The sequence below is a fragment of the Etheostoma cragini genome, chromosome 22, assembly GCF_013103735.1.
Source record: "Etheostoma cragini isolate CJK2018 chromosome 22, CSU_Ecrag_1.0, whole genome shotgun sequence".
Classification (NCBI taxonomy): Eukaryota; Metazoa; Chordata; class Actinopteri; order Perciformes; family Percidae; genus Etheostoma; species Etheostoma cragini.
In genome coordinates this window covers 4,043,893-4,064,769 of record NC_048428.1, presented here as the reverse complement: position 1 = coordinate 4,064,769, position 20,877 = coordinate 4,043,893, and the positions used below count along the sequence as shown (strand labels likewise).

The 20,877-nt window shown below is 40.4% G+C and overlaps 1 protein-coding gene and 1 long non-coding RNA gene across 5 annotated transcripts in view; one reads left to right on the top strand and one right to left on the bottom strand.

The window, feature by feature from the left end:
* Nucleotides 1-1,200, top strand: part of LOC117938261 — a 19,332-nt gene extending 18,132 nt beyond the window's left edge. Inside the window, exon 3 of the long non-coding RNA XR_004655364.1 lies at nt 1,062-1,200. This is a non-coding gene — a long non-coding RNA (uncharacterized LOC117938261). The remainder of the gene's footprint in view (nt 1-1,061) is intronic.
* Nucleotides 1-20,877, bottom strand: part of LOC117938255 (E3 ubiquitin-protein ligase HECW1) — a 186,271-nt gene that overhangs the window by 6,563 nt on the left and 158,831 nt on the right. For all 4 annotated transcript variants that reach the window (XM_034862778.1, XM_034862781.1, XM_034862780.1 and 1 more), the window contains 5 exons: nt 20,411-20,509; nt 19,592-19,721; nt 19,144-19,290; nt 12,603-12,717; nt 4,882-5,080 (listed from right to left, as the gene is read on the bottom strand). In XM_034862778.1, coding sequence (XP_034718669.1) covers nt 4,882-5,080; nt 12,603-12,717; nt 19,144-19,290; nt 19,592-19,721; nt 20,411-20,509 — 690 coding nt within the window. The remainder of the gene's footprint in view (nt 1-4,881; nt 5,081-12,602; nt 12,718-19,143; nt 19,291-19,591; nt 19,722-20,410; nt 20,510-20,877) is intronic.

Below are 20,877 nucleotides of genomic sequence, written 5' to 3'. Positions count from 1 at the left end.
GGAGATAAAGTCAACCCTCTTGTATGGAAGGCCAGAGGGGACAAAAAGGCCTTTAGACTCTATGGAAGGCCAAATTGTGCACTATTTAGACACATTTGCTTGTATAGCATTGCTGTGGGTGTAATATCAATAAACATGACATTATTATGTTATTATTGGCATAACTAAATGTCATGAGAGCAAAAGCGTCTTGACTTTCTTTGAAAAAATGCATGTATTTTGTCAACTGTATAAGTTATAATGATTATTTCTTCACAGTGTGACTCCCAAGACATATGAGAAGTGTTTTAGAAAGGAAAATGGCTTATTCATTACTTATCTGTCTGTGATATCAATACATATCTGGAAAATTCTTGCTACGTTTTATTTATTTATTTATCTTTAAGGCCCTACAACCATTTTTAACATGCAAGTGACCTCACTGCAACCCAAATATTCTAATAACCCAGTTTGTCCTAAAAAAATGATGTTCATATCTTGACTTTTAGACAACAGGGTTGATGTTTTACAAGCTTTTTCATAAAATAAATCCAGACGGAAAATAAACTGTAAAAATGGCCTCAGGGCCCCCAGGGTTAAATTTATTGTAGTTTGAGATGCACTTTGACCCAGAACAGGAAGTTGGCATCGAAAGCATCGCCTGTAAGTATTAGTTTAGCACAGATCATAGAACAATATCTGGGCATTATTTTTGCGATGAATGTTTTACTAAGCCTTATTTTTGTAAAGGAGTAAATTGAAGTATCAACCACATGTATTAGCTTAACTGCATGCTATGTAGACTGTATACTTAAATTACTATACAACTGATGTACTGATAGTAGCTACATAGAGTTTATGTTACAGTTTATACTTTGTGAATCTTGCATATTGTATATTTTTGTTTATGTTCTAGAGTTTCACTCCTATTCTCACCATATATGACGGTTAAGCCAATTAAATCACCAGGAGCTTGGACGCTATATCCTGACTCCCGTATTCATATGAATGGAGTTTGGCTTACTGCTAAATTGTGAACACGTACACACACAAGGAGAGCAGCACAATTGGTACCAAGCAAGAATTTAATTTATACACAAAAAAGGAACCAAAAGAGCAAGTCAAGCTCTCACCTTTGACATTTCTTTTGAGACAATTACGTAGTTGAGATGCGAGTATAGGATTAATCCTGTTAATAACATCTAAAGTTTCCGGGACAGAAAAGCAGGAAAAACACGGCACAATTTGTGTTGTTTGTGAAGTAGTTACTTAGACTCATGGTTTGTTAATCAAAGCACCACTCGAGCTGATGTGTGGTGGCTGTGAAGCAGCACCCAAACGTGTCCCAAACCAAGCAAGAAGGGGCACTCCTCGTAGCACCTTTTGATGACAGAATGTGCATGTGTGATAAACTTGATGCACCCAGAGGGGCAGTTACCAGACAAGTTCAAAGCACAGAATTAGATTGGCTCATTGGCTCAAGGTTTGAGTCATTCTTTTCTGGTGGGCAACAGTAAACAAAAATGTTATTGTATTACAACAGAGGGTTGTTTCAGAGGGTGCTCTACCGCCCTATGAAATGTTAGTCCACCTAGTGGTGAGAACTATTCAAAAGAGGTTGACACTTGATCTGACTAGGAGGAAGTACAGCCAAGCTGGACCTCAATCACCACCCAGTGCCCCCCTCTCCAATCCCAATCCATCCTATCTCCAACTCCTTTTTCTATCCTCTTCTCTCTATCAGAGATCCCTTCTTTGTATCAGAAGATGTCCTGTGGATTTGAGTTAGTATAGCCTTAAGCAAGACATAGGTTTGAAGTGTGATTTTGCAGTTTTAATACAAAAAGATGTTTGTTTTGAGGTTTGCTGTTCCATAATCTTTAGAGATTTCCAAAAAACTAAATTTAAGCATCAAGGATAGCCTTAGAGAGCAATGTATTATGCATCTTACACTAGCAGCTAATGACTACATATAGGACACACGCACCACATAGCACTGCCAATACCAGTTATGCAAGTTTTTTTTTTTACTAATGTTGCTAATTGCTTCTGAGTTGTAAAAATGGAAGTGAAATGAGGAAATGTGTATGTGGGACACAGTAAAAAGGTTTGGAAAGAGGGTTTTAAGGTCAGAGAATGAAAAGAGTAAATTGTAGATTATATTTGGTAGTATATTAGTAAGAGAGCAAAAGCCACCTTGACCTTGCTGTCTCTGTGTCTAAAGGCCTAGGAGTGATAGTGACTAAAGACTTGTGGAGGCTGAAGCTGAAATGGAGAATCGCAAACAAACAAACAAAATTGACTCTGGCCAGATACGCAAAGAGAACAATGGTCTAGTGATGGATCTACTCGAATTGCGGTGGGAGGCCTGGACCAGGTGCACTTATAAGAGTACATACACCGTTGTAGAAGGAAGAATCTGAAGAAGGATAAAGAGAGAGGGTAATGTTAGGTAGGGCATTTCAACTCCCAGAGAGACTGTTGGTGGTAGGGTGTGAAAGGATCTAATTAAAGGAAGTCTGATTGTTTATGCGTAAGCTGTAACTGCTTGCAATATTGACACTAAATATGATTGATTTCAACTAGAGGACTCCTGGAAGTTATTTCTGGCCTACCATTAAACAAACATGAAGGTTAAAGGTGCAGTCTGAGACAACTTGAGTAATCTCAAATAAACCCTGGGGCCAGGCCCGAACTGGCACCTCACTACTCAGATAACATGCATGAAACATCTGTCACATGCGACTAAACATGTTTCAATGCCCTGGCATTGAGCAGGTCTTTCTCTGTTTGTAGCAATGGGTTCAGATAGGAAGAGAGCCCGACAGACAGCTCTATGTGTGATTAGAAAAGAGCAGAGAAGGAGAATCGCTTGTTGACTGGCGTAGGGAAAAATTAGGCTTGTATCATGTGGACCCAACAGTTTTGTTGTCAAAACTTCTGCTCGCCACCATCTTGCCAGTCAAAAAGTGACGATCTCCAAATGCAAATTAATGGACTCCATAGGAGGAAATTTCATTCCTTTGAGGCTCCTTTGTCAACTCCTCCCCGTTACGTATAATTTGGAAATCAACACTTTTTCACTGTCAAAATGGCGGTGAACGGAAAAACTGCTGAAGTGAGTTGTTCAAAACCTTTCTTTTAACCTTAACTCTGTGTAGACAAACCGTGTTCTCAATGCTCAAGTTCATGTGTAGAGCCCCTGGTGATACTTTGAGAGAAGTTTCATATTGTGTTTAGCCTTCTTAGTTTTTTTAAAATAGTAATTTTGATGCGTTTGTGCCCCTAGCAGTCCCATTCAACATGCCATTTGACCAAAAATTAAAATACGGTCAATTTTAAAAGTGGCTCTTCCGTCCTAATTATGCTTTTAAACTAAAGTTGGACTGAGGTACATTAACAAAAAGACCCTAGGTGGCATTTTGGTGAGAGTTACAAGTTACAAGTTTAGACGTGGTTCTGAAAGTGAAAATTATAATAATGATCTAACCTGGTAGCACTATGTACATATATGACATGCACAAATATTGTGTTTAACAAAAGTTTAAGCATTAATAGATTATTATGACTGTCGTGGCAAAAGGCATGGTAAAACATTTTGAGGGCACTGAATTGTTAAAAATTAAAATGTTAAATGCACCAATGCAACCGATGTAAAAAGTTAGTCTGGAGCCCTGAAATAACGTTGTTGAATATCTTAAATTAAAACAGTACTGAGAGGCTTTTTACGGAAACTTTTAGCCATGAAACCAGCCATTTTTTTTTGCAAGCGCTACTCAAACAGTAGGAAATGTGTAATGTGGGACGCAGTAAAAAAAAAAGAAGAAAATACTGAGTGTGTGTGTGTGTTAATGGCAGTGTTGTAGTTGAACAACTTGGGATTCCAAGTCGAGTCTGAGCCCAAGTCCGAGTCACCGACTCACAAGAGTCAAGTCACCATTACCACCATTAGGTGGGAATTGTTGGGTTTCTGTAAATAACATCACAGAGTGCGGTCTAGAGCTGCTCTTTTATGAAAAGTGCAATGGGATAACTGTTGTTTGAATTACCTGAGTTTGAGCCTGAGTTGAATCTCGAGTCCCCAGAGTTCAAGTCCAAGTCGATTTATCAGGGTTGAGTCTGTGTTGAATTCCAAGACTGCCTACATTTCTCCACTCTGGCACATTAAAAGAGCTGATAAACTAATAAATGAGGGTCTACAATGAACAAAAATGACACCACTGTCACAATTGCAAAGGGAGTTTATTTACAGTCTTACTGACTTTTCAACATTTAGCGGTGCTTTTTTCACTATTGGATGTAAGATCCTTGTAGGTGACACAATCTGGGGTGCATCTCTCTGCATTTTACAAATGTGAACGTTTTGTTTATACTGTCGGTGAAGTAAAGGGTGTTACCCCCAAAAGAACATCAGCCCTGACTGGAACATCTCCCCAGCTGCTTCTCAGCTGGTCCTAGAGTCCGAAAGAGTAAAAGTGTAAAATCTTATATCAAATTTTTTATTACCTGTTTAGTCAGAAATTCCATCCAACGTCTAAGTCTTTTTTAATTACTGCTCAATTCCAATTTTATATATCTTCAAGTCCAAGTCCCAGTACAAGTCATCAGTCCGCAAGTCCAAGTCAACTTACGAGTCCAGAGAATAGAGTCTTGAGTCGGACTAGAGTTTAAGTCCAGGACTTGACTACTCCATCATTGGTTCATGAAGCAACATCCTAAGGATTAATTCTGTCATGCATACACACAAAATAGTCCAGATTGTTTGTACGCATCCTGAACACAGCCCTCTGTTGTGTCCGGGGGCTGTATTCATCAAGCAGGCAGCAGGCCTTTGATTTTAATGAACAAAGTAATGAAAACAGGACAGTGTGAACAAGCTTCATAGTAAACATGTTTAGATACCTGGGTAGTGATGTGACTTTGCCCCACTTCTCAATACAGAATCGTCGGAGGCCATTGGATCCTCGCAGTGCGGCGAAGCCTTCGTAGGGCACGCTGGATGTACCGGTGACAAACTGCAGGAGGCGGAGACGTTGCTCATTGTTGAAGCGCTCCACAGCAGCCCAGAACCACCGCATCACTATGTGACCATCATGGTAACCTAGTGATTTGAAGTCAGGGAGTTAAGTTACAGAATAAAGTCAGGTCTCAACCCAGGTCTTTTCCATAGAAAAGTCTAGTATTTGTTTTTGTGATCAGACTTACATAACAGAATTCAGCTGCTGAATTCTTACCTGCTCTGGCTGTCTTGTTTACTTTCAGTATTTCTACTCTTTTTTTATGAATACATTGATAATTAGGGGTCCAAGTCCGAGGAGGCGTGCACCGCCGTAATCGCAAGCGATACGAGGATACGTGCACCGCAGTAATCGCAAGTGATGCGCGGTTCACACAGCAGGGCTGTGGAACCCTATTGTTTTGCAATTACGCTCAAACAAATTTGTGCAGCTAGCTATGAAAACACCAACTTTGCCATATCTCGGCCAAAATAACTGCTATCAAAGCCAAACTTTACGATATTACATGCTATGACCCCCTGAGGCTCTGTAACAAATTTGACCATTTGGCCAAATTTTGGCCAAATTTGGCGCTATAAATACAAAAAAAGTGTATTTATCATGAACCACTCCTTCGAATTTTCACAAAATTTGATGGATACTATCTAGGCCCACTCCTGTGGTGGTCCTTACAGTGGGGTGCTGATTGGTTTAAGTGGGCGTGGCCTATGGGCCAATGTCTGGATTAACCACTTCATCAAAATATTGATGTCCACATGTTCACTACATCAAGCTGAGTCACATGATACAGGCCACGCCCATTTCTGTTCAAAATTATTTTCGGAATATTGCAACAAATGCAAAACCAACTTTTTTAAACTCGTCCTAGGCCGTGTGACAGATCTGCACAAAACCTGGTGTGTAGAATCTCCAGATGGCCATGACAACATGTTGTATAAAGAATTTTTCTACGTAACTGTGTGTGCATTTTATGACCAAGCAAACCTTCTGCAGTTTGCTTTGGGCTCCACTTTCGTGCGTTCTCTGGGTCGCTGGGGACGACTGGCGAGGGGCGGCTTGGACCCCGTTGAAACTGTGTGCAGTTCTAGTTTTATTTTATTTTCAGACTCAGTTAATTAGCAAAGTTGAATAGTTATATATAGCTAGGCATTTTGTCTCTCTCCACAGTATTTTGATTTATACAGGGTTGGAGTCGGCCCAGATCAGATGTGCACAGTCAGTCATATTGACTTGAAGCTGAGTTAGTCAACATAAGAATTTAATAAAAAAATCTATTCTATGCATTGCAGTGGCTGAATTTTTTAAACTTTATAGGGGTTGCTAGAGAGCCATTTTTGTGGGCTTATTCCCCAAACCCTTAAACTACGTAACGTTTCACCATGAATAGATGCAACAGCCAATTTTGGTGAGTTTTTGAGTATGTCTTTAATTTACAGAATCACTGTGTACAGTAGAAAAAATGTTATGCCCTTTCTTCCGCTCCACTCTCTTCCCGTGTCCATTGGCTGGCCAAAAGTATTTGATTCAGTCTTTGATTGTATGGTTACTGCTGTCTGCGGCAAATCTCACAGTCTTGCCGTCAATAATGACCGGATCATTCTTTGCATGACAAGAAGGGTGTTGAGTACTGATCCTTGGTTGAACGCCACTGTTGATCCGGTAAGCCCGCATGTTCTCCGGCTGCTCGGTCTGGAGGGACAGGAACAACTCAGGCAGAGATTGTGTTAAGAACTGCACAGCGTTTAAGCCCTCGTCCCCTCTTTCAAGCCGATAATGCAAACGTTGTAACGCCTGCCCCTGTCTTCTATATTCGACATTTTAGGTTCAAATCTCCTCACAGTTGTCGTGTGGTCTACTACAGCCTTTAAGTTATCTTTAGAATCTTTTATAGTCAACAATACTCCCTGAGAGTGATGCCAATTCTGGTCGGATGGCGTCCAGCCTGCTGACGATCTCATGCAGCAGTTAAGTGAGATTCAAGAAAGGTTCATCAGTTTCTCCCTTAGTGCATATGATACGCATCTTAACAAGTTCTACATATTCCGATGTGCAGCGAAATAGCGATCAGCTGATTGTCTGCCGCTAACATTAACAGTAGCGTTATGTTAAAACGTATCTGCTGTTATTGCCTCCACCTGATGTATATACTGTTTATACTGCCTCCCCCTGATGAATATCCTGTATAACCCATCTCTTCAGGGACAAACGAGGAATAAAGGTCCGTCATTTAGGGGCGACGATGGCCATCAGACCGTAGAAGGATCCCCTGGAGAGTCTGAAGTGCCCCCTCAGGTCCCTGTCCCCGTCAGACTAGCTACGGCCTGGGGGGGGGGGGGGGGGGGGGGGGGGGGGGGGGGGGGGAGCCTGCAGAATTACAAGCACATTTTTTAAATAAAATTATATTGAAAGTATTTAAATTTGTTATCTTTTGTATTACACGTTGCATGACTGTTGCAAGCATTTAATGTTGCATTTACGAATAGAGGAATGGGATCTTTTTAAATGTCAATTCTGTTCCTTCTGCTTTCATTATTGTATCGTCATGTATGAAGACAATTAAGAACAAAAATACAACTTATATAAAATATGTAATGATGTTTTGTCTATTAGGTAAGTTGTATGGTTAATGCTTCACAACAACAGTCTTATCTCTGGGCCACACTGATGTCCTCATGAATCCGTTGAGCATTAAAATGAACAGTAACGTTATGAATGAATGAATATTAACGTTTTCTATTTTTAGAGCATAAACATAAGCATATACATAAAAGAGTGGTCTGCAAAGAATAGGTATAATTAATTAGTTGAAAAGAGTGCAGTATCAAGAAGGAATATTACAATACAGTTTGGACAGTTTTCAGCTAATGGGGGGGCATGACGGCTGCGTCGCTGTTGTCATCCTGGCGTAACACGGAGCAAATAAAAACCACATTTATTTTTGTTAAAGTATCAAAGACAAAGCGGGAATTATTTTTCATGAAAAACAATAGCAGACTGGATTGCTCTCCCCCCTTGGTGAAATTCCCAATTATACAGAAGAAGAAGGGATGAAATGTGATCGTCATTTCCGGTAAGTGCACATGGCAGTGCGCGATTTGAGACAACACTCCTCTGTCAAAATGTACGCACTATGCAAGACAGTACATTCAGAGACAGAACTTCTATAAGTTCACTAACGTAAGTGCGCGATTTGAGACACAGGTGTGGAGTTGCAGCTACCTTCGATTCTAGTCTACTAATCAGCTCTTAACCTAAACTAAATTATAACTCATTTGTCAATTCATTCTCAAGTCTTGTTATTTGTCTTTCACACCCAAGTTGGAAATCACTGCAACCAATTCTATTTGTTATAGTGTACCGAGCACCTGGTCCATACTCTGAATTCTTACCTGAATTTGCAGAGTTTTTGTCAAATTCAGTCCTTAAAATGGACAAAGTTATTATTTAAGGGGATTTAAATATTCATGTGGACGAGGAGAATGATAGTACTGCGTTTATCTCTCTATTAGATTATATTGGCTTCTCTCAAAGTGTTCATAAACTGACTCACCGTTTTAACCACACCCTTGACCTTGTTCTGGCATATGGTGTTGAAATTAAACATTTAATAGTGTTCCCACGGAATCCATTTTTATCTGACAACAACTTTTGGGTTTATACTGCTGAACTACAAGCCATTAGGCAAAAACCTCTATACAAGATGTCTATCTGATGGTGCTGTAGCTAAATTTAAGGATGTGATTCAATTAGCTTTTAATTCATTAATAAGTCACAAAGTAACGGAGGACTCCTATGCTAATTTCAGTCCGTCCCAAATTGATCATTTTGTTGATAGTGCAGCAGGCTCGCTGTTAATGACACTCAACTCTGTTGCCCCTCTAAAAAAGAAGATAATAAAACCAATACGGTTAGCTCCATGGTATAACACTAAAACTCGCAAATTAAAGCAAATATCATGGAAACTTGAGAAGATTTGGCATTCCACCAAACTGGATTTTTTTTTTTTAATTTGGCAATATAGTCTTAACACTAATAGGAAGTCCCTCCGTAATGCCAGAGCACTCGTCATTAATAGAGGAAAATAGGAACAACACCAGGTATTCCCATAGCTCTTAGTAGTAACGACTTTATGAGATTCTTCAATGAAAAATGTATATCTATTAGAAACAAAATTCACAAAGACCTGCCTTTAACTGGCATTGACTTATCTCTAAACTCAGGAACCTTAGAAACCAAATATATGTTTAGACTGCTTTGCTTCACTTGATCTTTATCAATTAAATTCAATTATTTATTTATCCAAACCATCAACCTGCCTCTTAGACTCCATCCCGACTAGGCTACTTAAAGAAGTTTTACCATTAGTCAACACTTCTCTACTAGATATAACCAATCTGTCTTTATTAACAGGCTATGTACAACAGTTCTTTAAAGTAGCTGTAATTAAACCTCTTCTGAAAAAGCCCGACCTTGATCCAGATGTTTTAGCCAACTATAGACCTATATCTAACCTTCCATTTCTCTCTAAGATTCTTGAGAAAGCAGTTGTCAAACAGCTGTGTGCCTTTCCTCATAGCAACAGCTTATTTGAGGATTTTCAGACAGGATTTAGAGTTCATCATAGAACAGAGACAGCACTTGTGAAAATTACTAATTGCATCAGACAAAGGACTTATCTCTGTACTGTTGTATAAGATCTTACTGCTGCATTTGATACCCTTGACCATCATATCTTATTACAGAGATTGGAACATTTAATAGGCATTAAAGGAACTGCTCTAAGATGGTTTAAGTCATATTTATTAGATCAATCTCAGTTTGTACATGTTACCGATGAATCCTCCATGCACGCCAAAGTTAGTCATGGAGTTCCACAAGGATCTGTGCCCAATCCTGTTTACTTTGTATTTATTTCCTTTAGGCAATATTATCAGGAAACACTCCATACATTTTAATTGTTGTGCAGATGATACTCAATTATATCTACTGATCAAGCCTGATGAAACTAATCAGCTAGCTAAACTTCAAATGTGCCTTTAGGATGTTAAAAGCTGGACCTGTAATTTTCTAACATTAAGCTCAGATAAAACTGAAGTTATTGTACTGGGGCCCAAGCACCTCCGTGACGCATTATCCAAAGAGATTGTTACTCTGGATGGCATCACCCTGGCCTCCAGCACCACTGTGAGAAATCTTGGAGTTATCCCTCTCTCTGATCAGGACATGTCGTTTAATTCTCACATAAAGGAAATTAAAAGGACTGCCTTTTTTCACCTAGGTAATATTGCAAATATCAGGAATATCCTGTCTAAAAATTATGCAGAAAAACAAGTCCATGCATTTGTTACTTCTAGGCTCGATTACTGCAATTCTGTATTATCAGGCTGCTCGAAGTCTCTTCAGCTGATACAGAATTCTGGAGCACCTGTTCTGACAGGAACCAGCAAAAGAGATCACATCTCTCCTGTTTTAGCTTCTCTGTATTGGCTTCCTTTAAAATCCATTGCTACATGTGGTTCATAGAGTCTCTAAAAGTAGACTGGGAGCCAGAGCGTTCCGCTATCAGGCTCCTCTCCTGTGGAACCAGGTTACATTTTGGGTTCAGGAGACTTTCCTCTTTGATAAAGCCTTTTGGTTAGGGCTGGCTCAGGAGAGTCCTGAACCATCCCTTAGTTACGCTGCTACAATCCTAGACTGCTAGCGGGACTTCCTATGCACTTGGCACCTCTCTCTTCCTCCTCTCCATCTATGCAACCTCATTCCATTAAAGCATGTTACTAACTCAACTTCTTCCCTTTCCCGGAGTCTTGTGCACTTTCGCCCCTCTCCTCTCTCCTCCTATCGCTTCCTGCAGATGTTTCTGACTCTGGATCTGTGTTTGAAGTCACCTGCTGCCTCCATGTTTCTGCTCAACATCCTCTGCTACAATTCTCCATGTCTCTCTCTTACTCTCTCTGTCTGTCTGTGTGTGTCTCTCTCTCTCTCTCTCTCTCTCTTTCTCGTTCTCTCACCCCCAACTGGTCGAGGCAGATGACCGTCACCCTGAGCTGGTTCTGCTCGAGGTTTCTGCGTCTTAAAAGGAGGTTTTTCCTTGCCTCTGTTGCCTAGTGCTTGTTCTTGGTGGGAACTGTACGGTCTAAACCTGCTCTTTTATGAAAAGCGTAATGACATTACTGTTGTTGTGATTTAGCGCTATATAAATAAAATTGAAATTGAATTGAATTGTTCATAAGTGTACTTGTTACCAGAGCACCCTAGACCAGAGGTCAATGATCAATTTTATAATCATGTCATCTAATCTAAGGCTGTATGTTTTGGACACTCAGGTTAAGCAAGAAGCGGAGCTGTCAACTGATTACCATCTGGTGGTGAGTTGGATCAGGGGGTGGGGGAAGACTCTGGACAGACCTAGTAAGCCCAAACGTGTAGTGCGGGTCAATTGTGAACGTCTGGAAGAGGCCCCAGTCCAACAGACTTTCAACACACACCTCCGACAGAGCTTTTCATGCATCCCTGTTGAGGCTGGGGGCATTGAACGTGAGTGGACGATGTTCCAGGTTTCCATTGCTGAAGATGCGGCGGGGAGCTGTGGTCTTAGGGTCTTAGGCCTCAAGGGGCGGTAACCCAAGAACACCGGTGGTCAGGGAAGCCGTGCAACTGAGGAAGGAGTCTTTCCAGGAAATGTTATCCCAGAGGACTCCGGAGGCAGTTGCAGAGTAGCGACGGGCCCGAAAGGTTGCAGCCTCTGCCGTGAAAGTTCGCCACCTCAGGATGGGGGAGAAAGGGAAGCAGTAAGGATGGGACGCTGTTGGCCTCAACTGAGGAGGTAACAGGTTGGTGGGAGGAGCCCTTTGAAGAACTCCTTAATCCAGCTGACATGTCCGTCTTGAAATGCTGAAAGCGCTTGGTGTGGAGGGGCTGTCTTGGTTGAAACTCCTCTTCAACATTGCATGGAGGTGCCTAAGTGCCAATGCCTAAGGAGTGGCAGACCGGGGTGGTGGTTCCCCTCTTTAAAAAGGGGGACGAGAAGGTGTGTGCCAATTACAGGGGAGCCTCTCTGGTAAAGTCTACTCCAAGGTGCTGGAAAGGAAGGTTTGGCCCATCGTCCAACCTTGGGTTGTAATGTTTCATGTATGTTTTTAAATGTGGACCCCAGGAAGAGTAGTTGTGCTGAGGGGCACAGCTAATTGGGATCCTATAATGAACTACACTACACTGAAAAGACTCAATTGAATTTTAACAGATTTTCTTTAGAGATATGAATTAAAAATGAGATGCTGTTGCTGACCATTCAGGGTCCAGTGTGAGGTTTGTATGAAGTTAGTTCTAAAATATGATGGTTCTTATTCTTTTTAATCTTTTTCATTTTTAATGTTTAATTTTTTTTCTTTAGAGAAGTGACCGTTGAGAGCTGACAGGAAGCTCTCAACTTGTTGAACACATTAATGTGGCCAGACCTAACAGATTGCATTCAGACCTGGCTGAGAAAAAAGTATAAATCAGAATACATGAGCTCGGTACGATCTGATAACTTGCATTTTCCACACACACACACACACACACACACAAACACACACACACACACACACACACACACACACACACCTCCTCTGTACTCTGTGTTGCTCCTCCAGTCACTGAGGTCGATCTCGACTGTACCGGCGATAACCAGCTCCAGCTCACGAGCATCAAACACAGACACTAGCCTTGAGTCGACCACCTGGGATAAAGAAAAACAACAAGCAAATGTTTCAGTCAGTTGCATTGCTGTGTAGTGTTTGGATACATATTGATTATGAACATTTTAACTACATTTCCCTGATGATACTAATGTACTTTTGATGAAGTATCATTTTCAATGGGTATTATTGCGTGTGATTATTTTCACTTTTCCCTTTCCTTTATTGTGTTATGTCTTATTGTGCACCTAATAGGTTTACAAAGTGAAAAAGCCTAAAGTCAACCCCAAAGGGACTTACCATCTTTCAAAGAAAACACATTACATTATATATGGGATTAATTTAGTACCTTTAATTCCAAGCAAAACGTCTCGAGGATCAAACTAAAATCACTAACTCAAGCAAAAAATTGTGACCTCAAAACGTAAAACTTAAAACCTTGCAAACAAAATAGTTGTGAAGTTGTTAACTAATGGACTTTTGTTTGATATTATGTCCTTTTGTTTACAGTTCCCTCTGCTTCTTTCTCAATAATCTTTTGCTCTCTCCATCAAGTTTGCAGTTGCACTCCCAGCTTTCTCGCTTGTGCTCCCAAACTGTTTGTTTGCAAATCTGGCACAAACCTCTCGTGTGGGTGGGTCTTACAGTGGTGCGTCTCCATTGGCCAATGAGTTTTTGGAGCATGTTTGAGTGACAGCTCAGTGCCCTGACGTTTTAGTGCAGCTAACATTAGAGACTTTGGAGGACACACAAACCACTCCACACAGCGGATTCCTATAAGATGAATAAAGTATCAATTATATATATTGTCTGTGATCTACGCAACGTAGATAACAGCATGGTTACTAGATGTTTGTTTTTTCGTTAAGTAACTAGATAGTACAGCTGTACATTTAATGTTAGCTAATTGCTAACGTTGTCTAAAACATATGCTAGTCAAGTCAAGTAACATTTGCTTAAGTACCATCAAGTTACATTACTGAGCTAATTTGCCATGGAAATCATGTAAGTTTAGCTATGTATACTTTATTAATCCCGCAAGGGAAAAATTACAATGTTTTCACTCTGTTGTTATTACACACATAAAACACAGGCCTGAATTACACACACGTGCTCAGTACTTGTAAATGCACTAAATAGAGAGATGTCAGAGTGAGGGGGCAGATGGAAAGTTACCCCAAGCAGTTTGGTGCCTTGCTCAAGAGGCAGTGCCCAGGAGGTGAACTGGCACCTCTCCAGCTACCAGTCCACCTCCCTACTTTGGTCCGTATGGGGACTTGAACCAGCGACCTTCCGGTTCCCAACCCAACTCCCTACTGACAGAGATACTGCTCAATGGAGCTGTATTAATGATCATCTTGTCTCTGTAAAACAATGAATAATTGTGGGACCTACAAGACCCAAGCAGACCTACGATTCTTTCCCAGGTACAGGGCTCAATATAAAGGCTTGTCCGGTTCTCCGGGACGAGTGTTATTTTGTTGTTGTAGGGATTAATTAATTTAATTAGCGGCTAACCCAGCGGCTGAGGGTCAGCAGACCGCTAATGTTACACCCAGCGGCAGTGGGTCAGTTAGACCTAGCCCGCTGTTCAGCTCATTCTCTGTAAGGAATGCAGCATAAAAGCACGGCGGAACTAGCAAGCCAGCCAGTCAGTGTTAGTTGGCTAACGTTAGCTTACTAACTCCGCCTTAATGTTACCTAGTTGCCACATCGTTCAAAGAAAAAGAGCCCAAAACAGATGTTACTCGTGAAGATAGAAATGTGCTTTGTGTGGATGAAACATGAAGTTAATGTGACTCATTTAGCGACTGGCGTTCTGCCTCGTAACATTACTATTCCACTGCTCGTTTGTTTGTCAGTTATTGTAAAACCTCAGCTCTGCAACTTGTCGGATTAAATATCAGCTAATAATCAACTGTAACGTAGCTACACCTTTTAAAGGATCCCTTGGTAAATCAGCCTCTGCTAGGTAGAAAGTGAAATTGTAAGAAAAAAAAGTTAACACCAACATTTATTGGCAAAATCCACTGTTATGTCTACAAAATTATTTTAAATATAGTATAAGTTCAAGTTAGAGTCACCACTACCTCTGGTGATACACTTTACACCGGCAAGCAAAGTATTACTTTGTATTATGGAGTCTGGAGATATTTTTTTCTTGTTGAAGGGGAAATCTATTCTTGGTTCTACTGTTTCAACTTAATGAAAGTGTTTGGATGCTTTAAACGGTTTGTTGGAATTCTAAAAAATATGTACAGTATATTAAATCAGAAATCTTTTCCTGGACAAGTGACTTTTGTGGATGGACAAGTGTAATGTAAATGGACAATGTGTGTAAAAGTGCCTCAAAAAGTTAATGTCAAGCACTGCAGGTAGGTCAGTAATATGGTCTAGTATGACAAATTATTATCCAGCTAACTACAAATTGTTGTGGTTGCAAATGGTCGGATAATACACAATAATATTGGTGAAGTTGTACAATGCAGAACCTGTGAATATATTGTATTTTATCTAGAGGTTGACACCTAATTAGATAACGTTCCATCTGTACACACGGTTTCTTCTTTTATTGTATTGCTGCAAGATGGCAGATAACTGATTTTTTTGTATACTTTAACCCTGTAAATTTCAACAATATTTAAAATGAATGCATTTTGTAATTAATGTCCAAACTATGTACAGTAACTAACACACCAGACCCTGACAAATACTTTGCTTTGTGATCATTATTGTTTGATGTGATGTGCATGGCTGATCAGGTCCTGGTGGCTGCCCTTGACCTCGTTGGCAGATAATCCAAGGGAAAAGCAGATTGATAATTTGAGTAAGTTCAACATGAAGCCATATTGTACATGTAGTCAACACGGAGTTAGAAATCTAAAAGTGTAATCAATATTAAAGCTGCAAGCAGTGTTGGCCTCCTTGCCAACAGACTCAACAAACTGATCCGCAAGGCCAGTGACTTTGTGGGGGTGGATCTGGACTCTCTGTTGGTGGTGTCAGAGAGGAGGACGCTGTCCAAACTACATGCCATCTTGGACATTGTCTTGCACCCACTCCATGGCTTGCTGCTCATTCACAGGAGCACTTTCAGTGAAAGACTCATTCCCAAAATGCACCACATAGCGCCACAGGAAGTCATTCCTGCCCGTGGCCATCCAACTTTGTAACTCCAGATAATATTGTCCAGTTTTAACCTCTAAGTGTGTGTGTTTGTCAGACACTTAGAGGTTAAAGCTTCAGTAGGTAACTTTTGTAAAAATGTTTTTTTAACATATTTGTTAAACACTATGTCCTGACAGTAGAATATGAGACGGATAATCTGTAAAAAAAAACAAGCTCCTGTGGCTCCTGCCTGTGCTCCTACTGACACTTGCAGAAATACACCGCTCCCGGTAAGAAACCGCCAATCAGAGCCAGGAGGACTGTCTTAGCACTGTCGATCACTCTTGTGTACGCGCTGCTCATACCCCTCCCCCGCACAGTGCGTACCGTGTTCAAGCTCAAGATTGTCGGTTTGCTGCAGCTGTGCTAATAGCGGGGAAACAACCTTTCAGGAAAACTGCCAATTTCTCGAGTGACACCTGCTCAGAAAACAAAGACGGGCAAACAGAAAAAAGACCGATGACGGAAAGCGAGCTAAACAGAAAGCGTTAAACCGGGCCCGAAATTAAACGAGGGTCAACATTGGAGCGGCTTTTCAGAGGTGGAGGGAGCTACGCCTACTGAAAGGATTCAACACGTATTCAGAGCTAGCGTTAGCCACATTTCTGCTTGAGATGTAAGTACCTCTGCTTGATTTGTTTCATTTTTTAAGAACTACACAACTAAGATAACAATGGTTACGGTATCACTGGTGATCGCGCAAATCTCATTTGACTCTCTCTGAGCTACTCTGTAGCTTGTTGCTAAGTCTAACAGTTAGCTTGTTAGCTTGTAGGAGGGCAGGAATGTTGTAGCTAGCAGGTGAATTTTAACTTTACCTCCTAACTCCTTCACCCTCAGTATAAGCAATATTGTTTTGAAACCTACATTTAGTAAGCCAAAATGCTTTTTTTTTGTCAATCACAATAAAATGTAGCTTAGCTATGGTGAAACGCATTTAATTGTGAGCTGTCACTGTCAACGTTTGGCTAGGCAGAATACTATTTTTGATAATTTTAACATACACGTTTTGTTCCCCCTCAGGATGTAATTTGTAGATCAAATGTCTGACACCAGTTCTTTATGCTCCTTCAACAGGTCAGACATGGCCCCAGACACAGAGGCACGTGAAGGAATCGTCTTCAGTCCGAATCAAAATGTTGTGTATTTCCTTGTGCAGGAGTACTTGCAAAAAAGCTGATTTATTTTACCCATATGCAAAATAAAACCTAAGACATATTTCTAAGATGTTGTTATTCCTTGCTTAGTGAGCTTCCTCAGTGATTTATCATTCCTACTGAAAGTTTAGTGTTTTTAATTGATCCAAAAGGTAATTCAGTAATGTACTGTGTAAAGGGCTGCTTTTGTTCTCACAAATGAGCGATTACATAAAAAATAACCTTAACCCTTTTATTGAAAAATATTTACAAAAATGTTAATAGAAATATTTTAAATAAGCATTTTTTTATATAAAATATTCAAAGTTTCTAAAGCACAGCACACAACAGCTATACACTCCTCTGAATAAATCCCCTTCATTGTCCATGACGATCTGGAAAGCATCGGGGGCCCTGCTCACCAGCCTGCGCGTTCACGGCAGGTTCCGCTGTGGGGGAGGAGCTGTAGCGCAGCAGAGAGCAAGGGGGAAGCACCTGGAAGGTGTGCTTGTTCAAATTTTTAGGCTAAGTCCACGTTTTCTCAGAACTCCCTACTGCAGCTTTAAAACTGGACAATATCTGTTTTGTGCAATAACACTGGCCTGAAATGTGTGCAATACTCACCTGTTACTATCATTATAATTTTTATTATTATTATTACTTTTCACCATTGCAACGCCTTAATTATGTTAATTATGTAAATACTCATAAATCATAGTATTCCATTAACTATGTAAATACTGTACATATCCACACTCCTTATATTTCTTTATTTATATTTCTGATCTTATATTTATACTATTTGTGCAACTGCAACACAGAGTTTCCCTTCGGGGATCAGTAAAGTATTTCTGATTCTGAGGGTTACTTGTGGATGCGGCTCCTTGCAACCGTGCATTTGCGCGGCACTCAGACACTGCAAACTGTCACCACCAAGGGAACTCTCTGCTGAGTTCACCTCACACAAGACTACCTTAAACACTTCAAATGGTATGAAAGGGGGCGTGTCTTGAGTAAGTGGGTGTGGTTAAAGTATAGGGGGCGGCTCAGTATCACATGTAGACCATTTTAGACCACATTGTAGACATATAGACCACATTATAAGTATATGAGTTTAATTTAATGTTTGTCATATTAGGCTGATTTCCTTAATTCAGCGAGGGACGCTATGACCAAAAGTAAGTTTTGGCCCATAAATGTCCTCAGGCCTGGACCCTTGTCAATCATGAGACATTTTGTACATTTTAATGTACAATAAAGTTACAACAACTTCTTAGTTCATCAATAAATGCTTAAATTGTCCGGAATGTCATGCCCATACTGTTGAACAAAAAGTTTTGCTTTTAATAACTTTTTATTGTTAAGGTCTTTAGATGACACAGACCAAAATTAAAGTCGATCTGATGAAATCTCTAGGAGAAGTTTGTTAAAGTATAGCACCTTAACTAGGTTACTAGGGGGGCACTTTGACTAAATAAAAAGGGAAAACTATAAATTGCGTAGTTGTAGAAATAATCAGTTTAGTCAAATTAAATAGTTTTGATGTGTGAAATTGCTGTCCTTTCTCGGCTCTGCTCGAAAGCATCAACACAGCGGTGCTCCCAAGGGTAGGGGGAGGGGTTAGGTGGAGCCCAGAGGAGATGCAGTCAGTTCTTGTTGATCCTGATGTATGAGGTTAATACAGTTACATTAAGGTGTTTAAATAAGACAATTGTGTTAATATTTTACTGACTAAACTTCTTCTGCCTTTCCTAGATCCAAAAGATAGCCAGCATTCACTTTTATCTTGGAAGACTGTATGCAACAAGATGAAAATAATCTCCTAACATGCAAAGTGACTGGAACCCTCCCAAAGGCACACACACTACACTTCGATTTTTTTTTTGTATCATTCCAGATTATCCTGTTTAAAAAAAAAGTTAAACTAAAGGGTGTTATGTAAAATTCCCACTGTAACAGAGTGGGTGCTGCATTGTTGTTGTACCGCCAGGCTTCTAGTGACACATTATTCCCACACAAGGTTTATTCCCATCCAGAGTCACCTGCTGCCGCAAATTTGTATCTGTTCAAATCTATGCATTGTATATATATAATAGGGCCCCCGCAATTCGCACAAAAAAAGGACCATTTAAACCATCTGAGAACTAAAACAGTATTGTTTACCTCGTAGAAGCCTCTGACCAGCGCTTCTGTCTGCTGCACCACTCCTCTTTCTACCCTCCACTTGGCCATTCGCTCTATATAATCCTTCTTATTCTTCTCAGTAACCTGGAGGTTGGAGCCACCCGACTTTAGCTCACGCTCTGTCACCTGCAAACATAAAAAGTAATATAGTTAACAATGTAAGTCATTGTAAGCAGTATAATTAAAGCTTGTCATTATGGAAATACATATAACATTCAAACACTAGCTTTGTCATAAATATTCATATGCATGTGGTTTAAATTGTAAATATCTGGCTAATGCTGTCATGAATGCCACACGCGCGCACACACACGCGCGCACGCACACACACACACACACACACACACACACACACACACACACACACACACACACACACACACACACACACACACACACACACACACACACACACACACACACACACCTGGCCAAAGACCTCCTCGTTGACGGTGAAGGTAAGGTCCAGGATGTCAGTGATGTTATTGTCTTTCATCCACTGCAGAGACCGGTGGAACTCCTCATCCAGATACTCTAGATCAGACAGGTCTGTCGGGCTGACGGACACACAGAGTTTACACATGCAAAAAATTACACATTGCTAGTCTGTTACTCAGTTAGTTAGATTGCCCCGGAATCCGAAAGTTAATTGATGTAAACTTGAAACTGTAAGATTATTTTTCTAAACAGCATAACAGAATTTTAAGATCAGTCCTTGTTAACTGAATGTTAGGACCCCTGACTTCATCAGGGTAGTGTTACTAATTAATTACTGTATATAATCGACTCAAAGTTTGTGCTAAGATTATTGGTCAAGCTGTTGCACACTCCTTTCAAACAACCCAAAAGAAGAGCATGCCTGAGCTTGCCAATAGCATCTCTTCTCACTCCATTCATTTTTTTAACTCTGAATACTAACTTTTAGAGAGACCCTGATTTAGATACAGAACAGGCTTAATAACTCTTTTATACATCAGTCTATCATGTTGCTTAACCAAAATTTGTGTGTTGCCAACTGCGATCTGAATCTGACGATATCATGAAACATGTTTTGTTGTCATGGCTGTTTGATGTCTGATGTTTTTTCATCATTGTTGTCTAACTCTATGCATAAAAATACATTTCACTCTAAACTGACAATAAATTTGCATCATGCAATTTGCATCAAGAAAATACATGCAATTACAAATGCATAAGCAGGATATGAGTGTCTACAGAAAAACAAACATATAGTGTGTTTGCTGACAGTCTGAGCAGGGCCTTGTAGAATGGTCTGGTGAAGAAAGCATCCAGCAGGTACTGATGGATCAGAGCCAGGCCCAGGATACGACCACTAAAACGGAACCTGGACGGACGGAGACACACGCACGCACGCACGCACACACACACACACACACACACACACACACACACACACACACACACACACACACACACACACACACACACACATAGGAACCCTTACAATCAAAAATAGAATAAGTTAAACACACACTTGACCATGAACAAGTAAAATGAGGCAACTGGCCTGATACCAAAAGATTGTGAAAATCTTATTAGTTTGTTTTACCCACACAGGACAGTGGTAGGACTGGCGATGTAGGCAGCCTGCGCGTAATTGTCCCGTTGTTATCTCGGTAAGCGTACCTGACTCATTTCCGTTTCCTGTGCTTGTGTGTTGACAAGGCGTTGCTGCTCACTCAATACTAAGCT